At 32.1% G+C, this 17,390-nt stretch overlaps 3 protein-coding genes across 9 annotated transcripts; 2 read left to right on the top strand and 1 right to left on the bottom strand.

Moving 5' to 3' along the window:
- The first annotated feature begins 229 nt into the window (after nucleotides 1-229).
- Nucleotides 230-4,804, top strand: LOC138182886 (acylphosphatase-2). Its single transcript, XM_069119222.1, has 3 exons — nucleotides 230-571; nucleotides 1,132-1,258; nucleotides 4,183-4,804. Exons 1-3 carry the CDS (start codon nucleotides 499-501, stop codon nucleotides 4,295-4,297), a joined length of 315 nt encoding a protein of 104 aa, XP_068975323.1. The 5' UTR covers nucleotides 230-498; the 3' UTR covers nucleotides 4,298-4,804.
- Rab3-GAP (Rab3 GTPase activating protein) lies at nucleotides 4,792-11,114 on the bottom strand. 3 transcript variants are annotated; one of them, XM_069119213.1, is made up of 19 exons: nucleotides 10,651-11,114; nucleotides 10,475-10,582; nucleotides 10,260-10,341; nucleotides 10,035-10,161; nucleotides 9,725-9,926; nucleotides 9,321-9,648; nucleotides 8,679-9,122; nucleotides 8,221-8,600; nucleotides 7,757-8,122; nucleotides 7,488-7,688; nucleotides 7,026-7,407; nucleotides 6,872-6,966; nucleotides 6,546-6,797; nucleotides 6,290-6,463; nucleotides 6,028-6,209; nucleotides 5,728-5,949; nucleotides 5,357-5,647; nucleotides 5,126-5,278; nucleotides 4,792-5,038 (listed from the first exon to the last, which is right to left on the bottom strand). In XM_069119213.1, exons 1-19 carry the CDS (start codon nucleotides 10,733-10,735, stop codon nucleotides 4,886-4,888), a joined length of 4,227 nt encoding a protein of 1,408 aa, XP_068975314.1. In that variant the 5' UTR covers nucleotides 10,736-11,114; the 3' UTR covers nucleotides 4,792-4,885. The 3 variants fall into 3 exon arrangements, with proteins under 3 accessions (XP_068975314.1, XP_068975315.1, XP_068975316.1); XM_069119214.1 differs by having other exon boundaries at nucleotides 8,221-8,456; XM_069119215.1 differs by lacking the exon at nucleotides 10,651-11,114 and having other exon boundaries at nucleotides 10,035-10,171.
- A 139-nt stretch (nucleotides 11,115-11,253) lies between these two features.
- Nucleotides 11,254-16,803, top strand: emb (exportin-1 emb). 5 transcript variants are annotated; one of them, XM_069119218.1, is made up of 14 exons: nucleotides 11,254-11,526; nucleotides 12,482-12,712; nucleotides 12,796-12,990; nucleotides 13,061-13,411; nucleotides 13,482-14,201; nucleotides 14,283-14,517; nucleotides 14,602-14,765; nucleotides 14,897-15,031; nucleotides 15,119-15,262; nucleotides 15,336-15,482; nucleotides 15,571-15,819; nucleotides 15,903-16,155; nucleotides 16,238-16,488; nucleotides 16,599-16,803. In XM_069119218.1, the coding sequence occupies exons 2-14, from the start codon at nucleotides 12,515-12,517 to the stop codon at nucleotides 16,743-16,745; spliced, it is 3,189 nt and encodes a 1,062-aa protein (XP_068975319.1). In that variant the 5' UTR covers nucleotides 11,254-11,526; nucleotides 12,482-12,514; the 3' UTR covers nucleotides 16,746-16,803. The 5 variants fall into 5 exon arrangements, with proteins under 5 accessions (XP_068975319.1, XP_068975317.1, XP_068975321.1 ...); XM_069119216.1 differs by having other exon boundaries at nucleotides 12,478-12,712; XM_069119220.1 differs by having other exon boundaries at nucleotides 11,255-11,412; nucleotides 12,478-12,712.
- Nucleotides 16,804-17,390: the final 587 nt, after the last annotated feature.

The following is a 17,390-nucleotide window of genomic DNA, read 5'->3' as shown; positions in this document are numbered from 1 at the left end:
TCTTTCCATCGTTTTCAAATTGAATCACAACGCCAGCATGTCGTGAGCCGATCTGCCAAGAAGACTATGCATGAGTATGAATGCATGCACGACTATGAATGAGTGACTAAAAAAGAAAATACGCGAAGGGCGATTAAAAATATAGAAAAAGGTCCCCGAGAAAAGACGTGGACCGTCGAAGGACGATACACGTCGGTAACAACAATGATTAGTGGTCGTGGTTGATCGATTTTCGATCGATCGCAATTGGATTCTACTCGACATGGTGGGGAGTCTATTTGAGGCGTCGCGACGCCGTGGTGCAATGATCAGAATCAGTCGGTAGGTCGTATCACAGCGAAAGGTGAAGAGAGTGCCCGTCGGAGACAACGAAAAGAAATCTTCGCCAAGCAACGAGCGTGTTCTGTATGCTGATCGCGTACCGGGAACGTTTCGAATTTTCACAAATCGAAGAAGTGGAGCTAAGGTGACCCGACTTTTCCCCCTTCGCCTGGTAAAATGGCAGCGGACGACCCTCTCTGCAATGAACCTCTGCTTTCCGTTGAATTCGAGGTCTTTGGCAAGGTGCAGGGTAAGAGTGTAGTTTTATTGGCCACGAGATCAACGAGTATTCGGTTGATGTTGTTTCATATAAAACCAAACTTTCGTTCGGATATTTCTCGCGTTGTTTTACTACGATTACGGGGACCACGGCTTGCGACGAATAGAACGTCAAGGTCGAAAGAAACGTGTGTTGGACGTAGTGATATGTCAATCGTAAGATAGCAGACGCTGAAACAACGGATAATTAATATGGAGAGAAGAGAAAATTTGTGAATTTTCTTCGTATTCTTCGGTTCAACAGGACAACTAACGAACGAATCTCTGTTGCTTCAAATGGTGACAATTTGGCTTATTACTTTGCTGTTAATATTCTTAAGGAAGTTCAAGGTTATAGCTAGATTCTTGTAAAATTTGACTTGTCACTGCCTAATTCGGTTTGAATTGAATAATTGTCGATGAGACATCGGCAAATGAGGAACATCAGTGGGACGACGGTATAATAGAGCTAAAAATAATGAAATCTGTTTTTCGTATTTTCATTCTTTCGCATCGTGTTACATAATTTAAACTGTGCATATTTTTCGTCAGGTGTTTATTTCCCAAAGTACGTGAGGGACATATGTCAGCAACTGGGGATTTGCGGCTGGGTGAAGAACACCAAGTCCGGCACGATACTCGGAAAAATGCAGGGACCACGTGCGCTCATCGATCAGATGTGAGTTGCGATTCCTTGTCACGAAGCTTTTGCACAAACCGTCGGTGGCGCCGATCGGTAAACAACGTGAAAGTTCATTTTTGTTCGAATTTATCTGTTCCTCTGATTACCAAGAAAGAGAGATAAAATAAGGCAAATTTGCAGAGAACATATTCCCCCTCTTAGCTTTCTTCGCTGCGCTCGCAAAGAAAACAAGTAGAAAGAAGGGAAAACCGAGCTTCGTTCCTTTCGTTTGTTCGTTGGTTCGTTCGAACAACTGAATAAATTCGTCGAATTAACCCAGATATGCCTGTTATTCGAAATAATGATCGCAATATGTAATCTTTCCTAACGTTACTTACATTTAACGTTATTTTTCTGTTTAAACAGTTGCAGTTACTAATGAATAAAGATAATCGAATGATATGCAAAAGCTTCATTATCACAATATCATACGTTCAGTTTAAATCCCGAGTTTGAAGTTGAAATTTTCGAAAGAACGAAATTATGTGGAAAGACATCGTAAAGGTGAAAAGAAATTCGCGAGTGTGTGGATTGAACTTCCTTCCGTAGAACGTTTTGTGCATCAGGTGTAGAAGAATACGAACTCTTGATCTCCCTTTCTTTCGTCTTTTTCTTCCTTTCACCTTCCGATCTTCTCCTTCGTTCCGCGAATTGATGACACACGCGCGCTAACGTAAGCTCACGAATTCAGTGCTCCCGTAAAATCGCGTGACCTTAGCCGCAAATTGCCGAGTAACGGTCATTAGGTAGTTGGGCCTGACTTTAATAACGATCTAATGAAATAATAGCGCGGACCGCGTCGTTGTCTCTTTCCTTCGCCAGTTATCGCCGAATCGCTCCGGTTTCCGACTATCGTCAACCAACCGCTTCTATCGCGTACGATTCTTCGGCAAATAATATATTTTCGTTACATGGAAAACACGCGGCAGAGATACATGAATTATTCCGCAAGCTATTTAATCAAACTTTTCGGATTTTTAATTGACATCCCACGTTCAATTCGATATCACGCGCATACCGTAGAAGTACGTGCTGACTCAGATCTGAAGTATGTTCTCTCAGAACACTCAACATTGCACGTATTAATCGTTTGATTCTGTTGATTTCACCGAAATAATCATAACTGAATGATACTTGCAATTCACTTACAAATTAGACCAACGATGACGAGAAATTCTATCAGCGGTGATATGGTTCATCTTAATAAGAACACTCGACATCGCACGTATTAATCGTTTGATTCTGTTGATTTCACCGAAACAATCATAACTGAATGATACTTGCAATTCACTTACAAATTAGACCAACGATGACGAGAAATTCTATCAGCGGTGATATGGTTCATCTTAATAAGGATATAAAAGAAGAGCAACGAATTCTTCGTAAGGAACGCCAGAGAAAGAATAAGATGAGAAGGATGTAATCGTTATTTAGAGAAGTGAGCCAGACCTACTGATCCATATATTTTGCCAATTGCGTAGAGAGAGAAGAAACTAGATACCAGAAAGATAAATTATTTCTCTCGGACGAACAACATTGCTGTTGTCGTACGAATAAATATAAACTTGAACGTAGGCATTAAACACTTATATGCTTTAAGAGACATGTCATGAGACTGATTTCGCGGTCGAATTTCCGCTGCTCGTGAACCTGAAGTCAAAGAAAATAGCTCGGTCGAGGACGAAACATTGATTTCTGGCTTCTCCCCAGAAGGAATTCGTCCAGGAACTTCGTTTCAAATACGTTGTTTCTTCGTTTGTCGTTATCTTTGTATGCCGCAAATGTTATTTATATAATAGGGAAATTCTTTTGCCAAGAAGGAAAAGAAAATTGATTCGAATAATAAAATCTCGCTGAATTCACATCGTCGTGCGCTCGTATTTTAATCGAAAACAAAAACATAAAGCTGTTTTTTTTTTTTTTTAATGAAACAAACTTTTGTTCAGCTTAAGGATAAGTTCAAGAATTCGTATAAATCTTTCACTGTGTAATCATTGTAGATGTTTCACAAGCGAAATGCTGAATTCAGAATATCGATGATAAATCGGATAGTCAGTGCGCCAATGGTTCGTCACTGTTGTTGTCGCGAGACAGCTGATCGACTTTAAAGATCCTACTTCGATAGAGCCGCTTAAAATATCTGAACTCGGTCTGATTAGCCGCTAATTATAATTGCGAAGTGTGCGAAACTATACTCGTCACTATCGAAGATAGTTGCGTATACAATTTGCACATTTAATTCGTTCTTATTTGACGATTAATTTATTAATAAATTTTAAGCGATCGTTAATTTGACAGACGTCATTTACAAGAAATTTCCTCTACTATTTTGTCGACCTGAAATAGCTTGATGAAATTATGCAAATTCGACATTCTATGAAACAGACGCGGAAATGAACACTGCAGTGATTTCAACGCGTGTAGAGAACGGATGATATTAAGGCTTTATTAATGAATAATCTAAACTTGCGTACATTAATATTTCGTAAATACTTTGTACGATAAATATAGAAGTTAAATTCAGTTGTCATAAATTTAATTCGATTCAACGTTTTTAATGAAAAAATTTAATTTTTACATAATCTTTTGTTTCGAAAATAATAGAGCGAGACTAATTTTCTCTTCTCCTTTGACGAGAAGAATTGCATAGTGATAAAATCGTAATATCATCATAAAATACGCAAACATCATAAAACTAATAATAGACAATAAAAACAAAAATGTCAAACGGAAATACAATCGGATATCTGTCAGCTGTTTGTAAATAAGTTGAAGCCAGAATTGCCAGATTGTAAATGTTAAGAGAAGAAATTACGTAAATCTCCTCATTAGTAATTTAAACAATAGTTTCTAATTGTATCACAAATTATGTAAATACATGATAACCCGTTTTCCTACTATAATCAGTTTTCTTATTTCAGGTCACAATGGCTAACGAATGTTGGAAGTCCAGGTAGTCAGATTGATCGTTGTGAATTTACAAATTGGGAAGGCATTAGTAGGCTACAATACAAGGGATTTGCAATACGTTTTTAATTAAACTATTTTTTTTCAATGTCATGTTTCTTTGGAAGTTAAATCGATAAAATGTACTTAAAGGCACGAAAAGTAACAAGCATCGGTATATTTTGAACAATTAAAAAGCTTAAATAATTAAATGATTCTTTATGAAAACATATAGTTCAAAGTATTGAAATTGTTCATAGATTAAAAGCTACGCAACATTAGTGTATGTAAATTACAAGATATTTTAATAATTGTAAGATGTATCATTCGAAATGATTAAGTATCCAGTTATTTTTAACGAAAAACAAATTAAATAAAAATACATAGAGTTATAGAATATTTGTTCTTTAATTCATCATATGTGACATATAAACATACATGCATATTTATGTCACAGTTCGTTGTGATCGAATATCTCTGTGTTATATCTCAATGTTTCAAGCACCTCTGATGTAATGGGATGTTAATGATACATGTCAAATATATTTTATATTTACTTAAAACATCAAATTCAATACAACGGATTAAAAACAGAAAGCACAGATAAATTTATTATACTCATTCCCTACAACAAATTAATTTACTTAAATATCTTAATTTTACTTAAATATCTCAGTATCATGTCGTTCCCTCGTAAATAAACACCGCATCTAACATTAATTGCGCAAGATGATAATTAGAGTGTGTTTCAGGCAAATGTCTTGAGACTCGTCGTATCAATTCGATAGTGTCATCGTTCGAACAATTCGTGTAAATTACGTCCGGCACATCCTAAAAATAGTAATCTCATTTGTACTAATATTAAAATTTATTAAGAATAAAATGTTCGAAATAAATTTTATGATATGTAGAACTTACAAGACTTTCCAAGTATTTAGTAAGAGCTGGACTTATACGAGAAACTTCCTCTAAAAGGTCAGGTGATTTTGAAAGATATGCCATCATTCTTCTCCCAGCAATCGGCAGAAGATCTTCTGCTAATTTCTCAACATCGTTTACAGCTGTAACAACCTATCTCAAAATGACAGATGTTTCCTATTCTGTGGTATGCTATTGAATATATTAAATTGTAATCCTGCTTATACTTACTTCCTCTGCTAGTCGGTCAAAACCAATCACATATAATTGACAAACTTGATGTATCCTTAGTTCATCGTTACTTATTTTCCAAATAGATGCTAATGTTTGACATTTACTCATCCATTGAATAGCTTGCATCGAACTACTCATTTTACCATCTATTGTTTCTTGATGGATAAAATCCATTGATGCATTAATTATTCGGCATAAGAACGTGGTTCTTAAATTATCTCTTTTATCGTCTCTGTACCATGTTAGCATTACTTTGTCTGCCATTGATTGGAAGAAGTATGGCTGTACCTATATATTTAGAATTCAGCGTGCATAAAAATTATAAATATAGATGTAAATTTCATAAACAATACTTTTGATTTACTCACCACAGAATCAAACAAATTATTTAATGGTTTTAGAACTTTCAAATTAAAATGCGCTATCATATGTAAGACGTTAGCTAATTGTAGATGTAACATGATTAGATCGTACCAAGCAGGTGCTTGAGAAATAGCTAATGCAGCAAAGGGTTGTGGACCGGAAGTGCATACTTCCCATAGTTCTTCTGATTTAATTACAATATTCTGTCCTACTTCGAGCATTTCAGACTAGTATGACATAAAATATATTTATATCGCTTTAATTAACTTTATATTACACAAAGCATTGATCTATCAAAAACTTACGTCGATGAATATTTCTAAAAATGTGACGCAATCTTGTAGAAATATAACTGCTTGAGCATCAGATAAACCGATTTCCTGCATACACAATCTCTCTTTTGGCAGTTTTCCAAGCTTATTAATTAATTTTGCAACTGCTTCCATTCGTTTTTTTATATGAACTGACCATAATAAGCAACAAACACCTAACAAGGAAGTAATTTATTTACAAAATAACAAAAACGTATAATATATAAAACGAATAATTTCTAGAATCCTCTCTCACCATGCCTCATACGTTTCATTGGTATTTGTCGTAAAACACATAATGCAGCTTCGAGCGACTTCAATTGCGAAATATCTTTATTCCACGACATAGCAAATTCCCAACAGATATTAGCTAACAGAACACTAGTTGTCAAACTGTATGGAAAATGACCTTTTAATAATTTAATTCTTTCTGAAAATCAAAAAGAAAAATGCATAATACAATTTAAAAGACCATTAAAAAATGTTAATATAAAGATGCTATTTTTCTTTACCTAAAATACATATATTAGCATTTGTACTATCTTTCTCTTCACTTTCTGTATCAAGAGATTCTGAAAGAGGCTTTTCTACATTAGATTGTGAAACATCATCGACGTTACAAATTTCGTCTGAAGAATTCAGTACTTCTGAAGAATCATTTGTTGGACGTGTGTGATCGAATTCCGTATCTGTTGTATCTACTAATTGAGAAGGATCAATACCCGTAGAAGTAATCCATTTTGCAACTATCTCCGATACAGAACCTAATTATAATGATATAAGATAAAAAATACGTTCTTTGATAGTATTATAACATGTAACTATAACGGTACAATACCTTTCCCTTTTGAGAGAACAGATCCTAAAGATATATCAAATTTTACAAATGGTAGTGCAAAAAATTGCGTTGTAGTATCTGATGGAGGTTCTTGGCTGAAATTAAAATCTTATAAGAATTATGATACTTAAAAACAAATTTCATTACTAATTACCTTACAATAGCATCTAAAATCGCAATATCCTCAAGATTTCCAATAAGCAACGTAAATTGACAAGTATCTTTAGTAATATCTTCCCATTCATTTGTCAAGTTATACACTTCATCGTCTGATTTTAAATTGTTAACAGAATCTTGATGCTGCTTTATCTCTTTCATATCATTCTCATTTTTGATACCTTTTTCTTCTTGAACATTATTATCCTCAGTTTTGTTATTGCACTTTTCTCTATACTTTTCTACAGACATTGCAACAGCTCTGCACATCAAAGCAGCAGTAAGTGCATTAAATGGATTTGTTGAATCCAAAAGAATATTACGAACCTTTTTCCACCATAAAGATATTTCATTATATTCTGCACATATCTCTTTAACACCTATATAGGTATAGAAATAAGGTTTATTTTATGACAACAAGAATTTAGACTTATTAACGATATATATCCTCCGAACTTACTGGCTATTGAGCAAATAGCATTTAAGAGCTGCGTAAATTGTTTTAGTTCTAGTTCTAAAGATACGTCCCGTTTCTTATTGAGCCAGTATATTAAAGCAAATTTCATGAAAACAAATGGTTGAATGTTAGTACTCTTAGCGACTTCTTTCCATGTCTCAATTCTATCATACGAATATACGCAGCCTTTATACATTAATTGAGCTAAAAGAAAAAGCCTAATTATTAATAATAAAATATATATTCCTAAAATTATATACTAAAATACTTACAAATCTGATGTTCTTTTTCTGGTTTTATGTCTTTTTTAATATCTATAAATCCTGATGTTCCAAACTCGAAACAAGATAAAAAATCTAAAAATATTCTTCCATCCTCTTTAAATTTTACTCTACATTCTGTGCTAGAATCTGAACACGTGTAACTATTTACTTTATTAAACAATTCAAAAATTCTGTGCACTTCTTTCTCAGTAGTTAACAAAGTCAAAGGCAAACTTGTATTATTATCATCTATAGAAACATTATACTCTGGTGTATCAAACTGAGATTTAATATGCTTATAAAAGTTAATTATTTGCTGCAACTGTGTTGTTAATAAATAAAGTGTTTTTGTTGTAGGTTCCATTTCTTCTTTTTCTGTAATATAAAACTTATTGTGTTTATTATTTCAAATGACAGTTTGGCGGAATAAAACCTTGTATAGAACTATGTATTAATAATAAATATGTACGTACCATATTCATCTAGTTTTTTGATAAAACAATTTGTAGCTGCGAGTAAAGCATCAGGAATAATATTTTTATTTGACATTAACATTTCCAATGTTTGTACTTTTATTTCATTACTCTTCAAATCTGAACACACACTCTCAATTTCTGATATTAATTTCTCATGTTCAAAATCTTCTTCTCGTAAAAATGTTTTCAATTTTTTAAGTATATGTATATCACGCGCTCTCTTCCCATTTTTACTATTAAGAGCAAAATGAAATGGTACTGTAATTTCCTTCAAACCTCCAAGTGGATCCATAAATACACACGAATATTGTGGTTTATTTTTTGATAGATGTACATTATCATTTACACCAAGAAGACCATAATTGATATAAAGTAATCTATACAATAACACTCACTTAAACCAATAATTTTACATTAGTTGCCAATAGAAATGTCTAAAAAAGAGACTTACTCACCGTCCATGTTTACTAGCAGTAAATGTAGTAATTTTAGGACCTTGTTGAGTACTCCATATGTCTATTACACCTTTTTTCGGAGCATAAATAACTAAAAAGAAAGCAGAACGCAATTGCGGAGTCTGTTTAAACTTAGTAAATCCTTTGTGCATTCCAGAATGTTTTTCTTCCTCTACTTCAATCCAACCACATTGTGCATCTCTATAACCTTTCCACATTCTTGTAGCTATGCAATATCTGTTATCTACTAATAATACTCTGCCCATTGCATCTAATATTACTGACAGTGCTTTATTTGGACTGGATATTATCGAATAACCCTCTCTCATAACATCACTTAAGCCAAACCTACAAGTCATTGGTTCAACTGGTTCATGAGTACTAGTTTTTGATGCTTCGAGCGATGCCTGATGTTTTGAATTTCCCCAATTGAGAGGAAGCCAACTAAACAGAAAGAATAGTAAAGAAATGATATATAATTGCATGAAATGATATATAATGACATGGTTAACAATTAAAATTTCAATTATTAAAACAGTGTATGTGACATTCAAGTAATGTAGTTTAACTATATCTCTTCTTGCAGATGATATATCCTTTTGACAATAAATGCATAACATGAATTTATTATGCAACACTTACGGAACAGCAGTTCCAATAGCATTTGCTAGTTTGCTGGCCATTGCTATTGCAACATCTGATAGAACTGGAGCTGAACCACCTTCTAAGGCATAATGAAAACCAACAAATGGACGTTTACCAGTTACAAGAACTAAATTATGCTGTGGTGCACTAGATCTATAAGATGCGTTATATCCACCACAAATTGAAGCTGTCATTAGATGATCAAAGCTATTTACAGAAGTAGTACCAATTACTTCTGAATCATTTACAATATCTTGGCTTTTATAACCCCATTTTTTATATGATAAATTTGTAATAGGTGGTAGGTCATCACAGTTTGCTTGAACTGTAAGTAAAAAAAAGACATATTATTATAAATATTAAATTTCAATAGAATAATAACATAATTTTGATTTCTATACCTCTAGCTAAATAATTCCTACATGCTCTTAATGTGGAAAACAAGGGAAAACCTTGCAAGACACACACAACACTATTATATGTCACATGAACTTCTTCAGCCAAACCAATATCACCTACGTGTTTAGGTGAACGAAAAGATTGACATTTTAATCCCACAACTGGTTCATTATGCAATTGTTCTCCAAATAATAATGCACCTGTCTAAATAAAAAATAAATAACTTTATATTCATCTCTATTATAATTTAGTTTAACTATAAGGATTACATTTTCTGAATGACTATCACACATGTAGTTAAACTTGACTTACTTCTGTGTAAAACTTGATAAAACCAGTATTAAAACCAACTATAATACATGTCCAATCTGGATTAGTGCCGCTGCTAGCTTTTCCCAATGACAATAATGGTAAACAGATTACAGATGTTATCCATTCACTAAAAAACACTTTCAATATATGGACATATTTTCAAAGAAATTTATCATAATAAAAAGATACAAAAATTAACATAACATTATTATAATAAAGACTTACTTATCTTTTTTTGCAACTTCACCATACCATATCATATGAAATTTATTTTTTGCTTCATCTGGTTCTAATGAATCCCACCTTGCTAAAATGAAATTATTATATTAATTATAAATAATTAAATATTCTAGGTTCAATATACTGTCATTTTTAAACAAGTTATGTATATATTACATAGTAGAAATATACTATTTAAAATTCAATAATATGAGACATACAAATTAATATAATCATCTTTGTATTATTTGCCATAGCAAGAACATCTCCAGTTGATGATAATGATATAAAACAGTCTTGTAGTGGTAATTCATCTTGTGGAATGTCATCTAAAAAATGTTGACACTGACATTTACCATTCCTTTAGGAGACAAAACAAAAGAATACAGTAACTCACGTCTTCTAGTAGAATCTCCAAAAAGTAATTCTTTAATATTGCTTGTATTGGTTAGATTTGCAATTCCCTTTATTTGACAAGACATATCTAATCAATTACATTAATATGCCTATTTTGAATAATTTCAAACTTTGATCACTCTAATATTACAAATGCTACTCAGGTGATTAGAATATTGAAATTTTGATAGAGACACTTCACAATAAGACAATAAACCACAAACTGTCATATGCTTGCGAATAGGATAGTAATCGCAGATTCTTCATCTAAGACTTTACATTTCGTGGTAAATAAACATTCAGTAAAATGTCACCGTTCTTATTGCATTAATAATGCGTTATGAATATCAAAAAATCGAAAATACATAAACGTCAACATGGATTGACAACTTTAGCTAAGAAGCAAAATGTAGATGCGCATTAACCATTCATATGAAACGTTATTCATACCAAATTTTAAGTCAAAATGGAGAACACGTGTTGCATGACATCACGTGACGTAATTTGTGACGTTTAGAAACAGTCGCTAGAGTTTTTCTGATTGGACAAAACAGATCGTTGGGACCAATGAAAATGTTCGTTTCTCCGCAATGGTCCGCGTAACGTGTTCAGCCATTTTGTTATTATTTTCGAAAATCTGTAGGTTGGATTTAAGGACAACGTAAAGCTGCCATTTTACACATTTCTCATTGAATGTGGGGGGGAAAAGGAAGAAATTCTGTATGAGATTTAAGAAACATAGTTACGACGAAGAACGGCCTCGGTGGGTATCGTACATTTATGAGTGGAGCTCTCTTCACTGGCGATCGTCGCAAACGGAGCAGAGGCAGGAGTGACGAGCGAGAGAACGTGCGAAAGATAGAGAGAGAAAGAGACGGTGAGGAACAGCGAGTCTGTGAAACGAGGAACGAAATTGGTCGCGCGCGGGAATCAGCGGTTGTGTGTTTGGCCTTTTTCTGATTGTGATTTACTGCGAGAGATTGTGATTACTCGTGTGAAACGTGTGTTTTTTACCTACGAATTGAGAATCTATGTGTGGGAGTTGATACGGTATGTGCAAACGTCGTTTATGATAACTTTATTCGTTGAACAACGACGCAATGAGTAAAGTGCACCCGGATAACAAAAATCTACAAATTCCAATGATCTGTTATTAATATTTTACATCTCTATCACTATTTATTTCCGCTTGATTGAATGTATTAAATGAAATACATTTTACACTAAATTTTTAAACATTACGCACAATAAATTTTCACATAACCTTATTTGCGATTGTCAAATGTAGGTTAGGTCGAGCGGTCGCAGTGCGGTGACCTCCCTCGCTACACGTTAACAATGATTTCCTTTTTATTATTGCTTCTGTTTAGTTTCATTATTTACATTACGTTCTATTCTTTCAATACACTTGACTTGTTTATAAATAGAAATAATTGGTTTTCACATAGAAGCAAAACAATAGTACTTAATAATACAATCTTCCATAGGATTCTAATACTCCTGCCTGTAAAATTTTAACAACATATGACAAACATTTCGCTAAAGATAATGAAATATTAAAAAGAGAAGCACACTGTCTTTTCATGTACATTGTCTATTAATAATAAATATTAATATTGTTTATGTTGTTAAGTATACTTTTGAACTTAATACTAAAATTATTTTCTTACTTTGTACTAAGTTATGCTTTTTTAACTATTCATTAATTTGTGGAATAAGATAGCCCCTTTTTGGAAACATGATGTCTTGTAATATTTGTGTTTTATTGATGCAGTATATATCTAGTTTTAATGAGTCAAATAAATATATCAAATTTAATTATTTTCAGACAGAGTGTATGAAAATTGGATAATTTACAATAAACAATGGCAACGTTAGCAGAACAAGCATCTAAGCTTTTGGATTTCAATCAAAAGCTAGATATAACACTTCTTGATAACATAGTAGGTTGTATGTACACTGGGATAGGTGAGCAACAGAGAGTTGCACAAGAAGTATTAACTACACTTAAAGAACATCCAAACGCATGGACCCGTGTAGATACTATTCTAGAATATTCACAGGCAAGGATTTCTTTAATTAAAGATAATATTTCTTAAAAATGTGTAGAGAGTTATTTAATTTATGTATAATTATATGTGTACAGAACCAACAAACAAAGTATTATGCTCTGCAAATATTAGAGCAGGTTATAAAGACACGATGGAAAGTATTACCACGAAATCAGTGCGAGGGTATAAAAAAATATATTGTAGGTCTTATTATAAAGACAAGCAGTGATCCAGAAACAATGGAGGCTTCAAAAGTTTATCTTAATAAACTTAATATGATTTTAGTTCAGGTAAGTAATTAAAGTTGCAAAAATATAGAAACTATTTAAATTTCATTTTAATAAACCGCATCTATTGCAGGTTTTAAAACGTGAATGGCCAAAAAATTGGGAATCCTTCATTGGTGACATTGTTGGAGCAAGTAAAACAAATGAAAGTCTTTGTCAAAACAATATGGCAATTTTAAAATTATTATCGGAAGAAGTATTTGACTTTTCTAGTGGACAAATGACACAAACAAAGGCAAAACATTTGAAAGATACAATGTGTAATGAATTCTCACATATCTTTCATCTCTGTCAGTTTGTATTGGATAATTCACAAAATGTTCAATTGGTGGCAGTTACATTAGAAACTCTTTTAAGGTTTTTAAATTGGATTCCTTTGGGATATATTTTTGAAACAAAATTAATCAGTACTTTAGTATTCAAGGTAAATATAACATATTTTTTATTAATTTTTGTTATGTAATATTATAGTATTTTTATTATTTTCTTTACAGTTCTTAAATGTACCAATATTCAGAAACATTACACTAAAATGTTTGACTGAAATCGCTGGTGTTGCAGCACCAACCTATGAAGAATCATTCGTATTGTTGTTTGTTAATATAATGCGACAGTTAGAACAGATTCTACCCCTTGAAACAAATATACGCGAAGCATATGCAGCTGGTGGAGATCAAGAACAAAATTTTATTCAGAATTTAGCTATATTCCTTTGCACATACCTAAAAGAACATGGGCAATTTATAGAAAAAAAGCAATTAAATGAATTACTACTCAAAGCATTGCACTACCTTGTTTTAATTTCTGAGGTTGAAGAAGTTGAAATATTTAAGATCTGTTTGGAATATTGGAATGCATTAGCAATGGATTTGTATAGAGCAAATCCTTTTGCCCCCCCAACGCCGTTATTTATGGTTAAAAATATGACTCTCCCGTCTAGGAGATTATTCTATTGCCCGGTTTTAACTAAAGTACGATATATCATGATCAGCAGAATGGCTAAACCAGAAGAAGTTCTTGTTGTAGAAAATGAGAATGGGGAAGTTGTTAGGGAATTTATGAAAGACACAGATTCTATTAATTTATATAAAAATATGAGAGAAACTCTTGTGTATCTTACTCATCTTGACTATATGGATACTGAAAGAATAATGACAGAGAAGCTACAAAACCAAGTAAATGGAACAGAATGGTCTTGGAAAAATCTCAATGCGGTAAACATATGCTTAAGATGTTATTATAGCATTCATAATAAAAATACCATGGTTTACTAACAGTTTCAATCTTTTTATTAGTTATGCTGGGCAATAGGCAGCATTTCTGGTGCAATGCATGAAGAAGATGAAAAACGGTTTCTGGTAACTGTTATCAAAGATCTTCTTGGCCTTTGTGAGCAAAAGAAAGGAAAAGATAATAAAGCTATTATTGCTAGTAATATTATGTATGTAGTTGGGCAATATCCAAGATTTCTCAGAGCGCATTGGAAATTTTTAAAGACTGTTGTAAATAAACTATTTGAATTTATGCATGGTAAGGATACTACATCGTATAACGATTCCACAACATTATAGATTCAATGCAAAAATATATTAAGTAATTTAAATATTCTTACAGAAACTCATGATGGTGTACAAGATATGGCATGTGATACATTTATAAAAATAGCATTGAAATGTAGGCGACATTTTGTTACACCACAAACAGGAGAATTGGTACCATTTATTGAAGAAATCCTTTCTACTATTAGTAGTATCATTTGTGATCTTCAAACACAGCAGGTAAAATCACTGAAAACATTCGAAATAGTTAAGTTATATATGTTACATGCAAAAATTTTTAATATATTTATTGATGATACGTATGTTGAATACAACTTTCTTTTTATTTACATGCTCATGCTATAATATAGGTACATACATTTTATGAAGCAGTTGGGTATATGATATTTGCACAGACAGACACAGTAATGCAAGAAGAATTAATAGAGCGATATATGCTTTTACCAAATCAAGTGTGGGATGACATAATAAGTCAAGCATCTAAAGTAAATATTAAAAAATCAGAAACACTTTATAACTTAATGTTCTTCTAATTAATTCTTGCTTAACTTAATAAAAATATTTTATTTAAGAATGTAGATGTATTAAAAGATCAAGAAGCTATCAAACAGCTTACTAGTATTTTGAAAACAAATGTAAGGGCTTGTAAAGCACTTGGTCATCCATACGTGATACAGTTAGGAAGAATATATTTAGATATGTTGAACGTTTATAAGGTATATTAATACTGTTTAATAATTTATTGAGCACTTAAATGTATATATATTAGCGTTTAACCATCTTTTTCAGGTTATGAGTGAGAATATAAGTGCTGCAATAGCTTTGAATGGTGAGGTAGTAATGGAGCAATCTTTAATTAAAAGTATGAGAGTAGTGAAAAAGGAAACATTAAAATTGATCTCAGAATGGGTCAGCAGAACAACTGATCGTCAAATGGTAGAATTTTATTAATCTAATGGTTATATCTTCTAAAGATTGTTAGTATTATCAAAACAATTTAATTTATTGTATATATCATGATCAGGTCTTAGATAGCTTTTTACCACCTTTATTGGATGCCGTCTTATTGGATTATCAAAAAACAAATGTTCATTGTGCTCGAGAACCAGAGGTGCTAAGTGCTATAGCTACTATAGTAAATAAATTGGAATGTTATATAACCAGCGAGATACCCAAAATATTTGATGCTGTGTTTGAATGTACTTTAGAAATGATAAATAAGGATTTTGAAGAATTTCCGGAACATAGAACGAATTTCTTTTTACTTTTACAGGTAACTATATGTAATATTCATTACTTACGAATCGTTTTGTTATGTAATTTAAATATTACAGTTTGAACATTTTTATATTTTAGGAAGTAAATGTTTCTTGTTTCTCTGCATTTCTTATAATTCCACCAGCACAATTTAAGCTTGTACTTGATTCTATAATCTGGGCTTTCAAGCATACAATGAGGAATGTTGCAGATATAGGATTACAAATATTGTATCAACTTTTACAAAATATTGAAATTTCTGCTCCCGATGCTCAAAACTTCTATCAGACATACTTTACAGATATCCTGCAACATATATTCAGTGTAGTTACAGATACATCACACATAGCAGGTATGTACATACAAATAATACCAATATGATTATTAAAGTTTATTTTGATATAATTAATTTCGTTTTTGTTATAATCATTTAGGCCTTAATATGCATGCTACAATTCTGGCATACATGTTTTCATTGGTTGAACTTGGGCGAATCAAAGTTCCATTGGGACCTGTACCAGATAACACATTATATGTTCAAGAATTTGTTGCAAGATTGCTTAAAACAGCATTTCCACATTTAACTGATAATCAGATTAAAATAACTGTACAAGGTTTATTTAATCTTAATCAAGATATTCCAGCATTCAAAGAACATCTTAGAGATTTTCTTGTTGAAATTAGAGTGAGTGTTGCTATTTTATGCATGGTATTTCCTGTTTATGATTCCTTGTTTATATTCATACAATGATTGAGTACAAATATATAATTCGATAAATAAATTGTTTTCTAAAGGAATACACCGGCGAAGACGACTCAGATTTGTATCTCGAAGAGAGAGAAACTGCATTACGATTGGCACAAGAAGAAAAAAGGTTACAGCAAATGGCAGTACCAGGAATACTTAATCCTCACGAAATACCAGAAGAGATGCAGGACTGAATTACCAGTTATCTTCGTTAACTGCTTTCTGTACATCTCACTAAGAAACATTCTGTTACACAGACTATTCTATCCTTTGATCTGCGATGTTTTCCACATGTACCACAGCTGCCATCAAGATGGATATACATTATATACTTTTTAAAGCCAAGTTTACAATATAACATTCTTGTAAAGGAGGTAAGCCCGAAACGCGCTGATTGTCTGTTATACAATTTTAAAAGAATTGAAACTTCTGTTATGAGTAACAGGTGAATGCATGCTGGGCAATACTATTTTATGTAGCGAATAAAATAACATTTATACATTGATATTTAGTGGTCTTAATGAATATTTCTTTAATAAAGATGTTTCCCAAAAGTTTTATTTGGTACTGATACAGTACAGTAATAATGTGTGTGCTAAAATTTTGATTTACATTAAAATAAGTCCTATATAAAGGAATTAAAAAACTATTTCTATATATGTTTTTTATCGATATCATTACATAAATTTTAATGTTAGCTATTAAACATTTGTTAACTATTTAACACTTAATAAAATTAAATAATCTTGTTATAATAACAAGGAGGAACCATGCGATATTTGATATTGGCGAGTGTGCTACATTCTAAGGTGTACATGTAAGTAAAGTCATTTTCTAAA

This window comes from Bombus flavifrons, chromosome 8 (genome assembly GCF_040668555.2).
Source record: "Bombus flavifrons isolate JBK064 chromosome 8, iyBomFlav1_principal, whole genome shotgun sequence".
In the NCBI taxonomy this organism is placed as follows: Eukaryota; Metazoa; Arthropoda; class Insecta; order Hymenoptera; family Apidae; genus Bombus; species Bombus flavifrons.
The sequence above is the reverse complement of the archived record's forward strand: the minus strand, read 5'-3'. Positions and strand labels throughout refer to the sequence as shown.

What these genes read in the sequence shown, in the direction of transcription:
- Rab3-GAP (XM_069119213.1), bottom strand. Translation starts at nt 10,735, where the DNA reads ATGTCTTGTCAAATAAAGGGAATTGCAAATCTAACCAATACAAGCAAT. An exon ending in TTATCAAGTTTTACACAGAA is followed by an intron (nt 9,927 to 10,034) that starts GTAAGTCAAGTT and finishes TTTTTTATTTAG; the next exon opens with ACAGGTGCATTATTATTTGG. An exon ending in TGCTAATATATGTATTTTAG is followed by an intron (nt 6,464 to 6,545) that starts GTAAAGAAAAAT and finishes TTTGATTTTCAG; the next exon opens with AAAGAATTAAATTATTAAAA.
- emb (XM_069119218.1), top strand. Translation starts at nt 12,515, where the DNA reads ATGGCAACGTTAGCAGAACAAGCATCTAAGCTTTTGGATTTCAATCAA. An exon ending in GTGATCTTCAAACACAGCAG is followed by an intron (nt 14,766 to 14,896) that starts GTAAAATCACTG and finishes GCTATAATATAG; the next exon opens with GTACATACATTTTATGAAGC. An exon ending in AGATACATCACACATAGCAG is followed by an intron (nt 16,156 to 16,237) that starts GTATGTACATAC and finishes ATAATCATTTAG; the next exon opens with GCCTTAATATGCATGCTACA.
- LOC138182886 (XM_069119222.1), top strand. Translation starts at nt 499, where the DNA reads ATGGCAGCGGACGACCCTCTCTGCAATGAACCTCTGCTTTCCGTTGAA. An exon ending in GGTCTTTGGCAAGGTGCAGG is followed by an intron (nt 572 to 1,131) that starts GTAAGAGTGTAG and finishes ATTTTTCGTCAG; the next exon opens with GTGTTTATTTCCCAAAGTAC. An exon ending in CGTGCGCTCATCGATCAGAT is followed by an intron (nt 1,259 to 4,182) that starts GTGAGTTGCGAT and finishes TTCTTATTTCAG; the next exon opens with GTCACAATGGCTAACGAATG.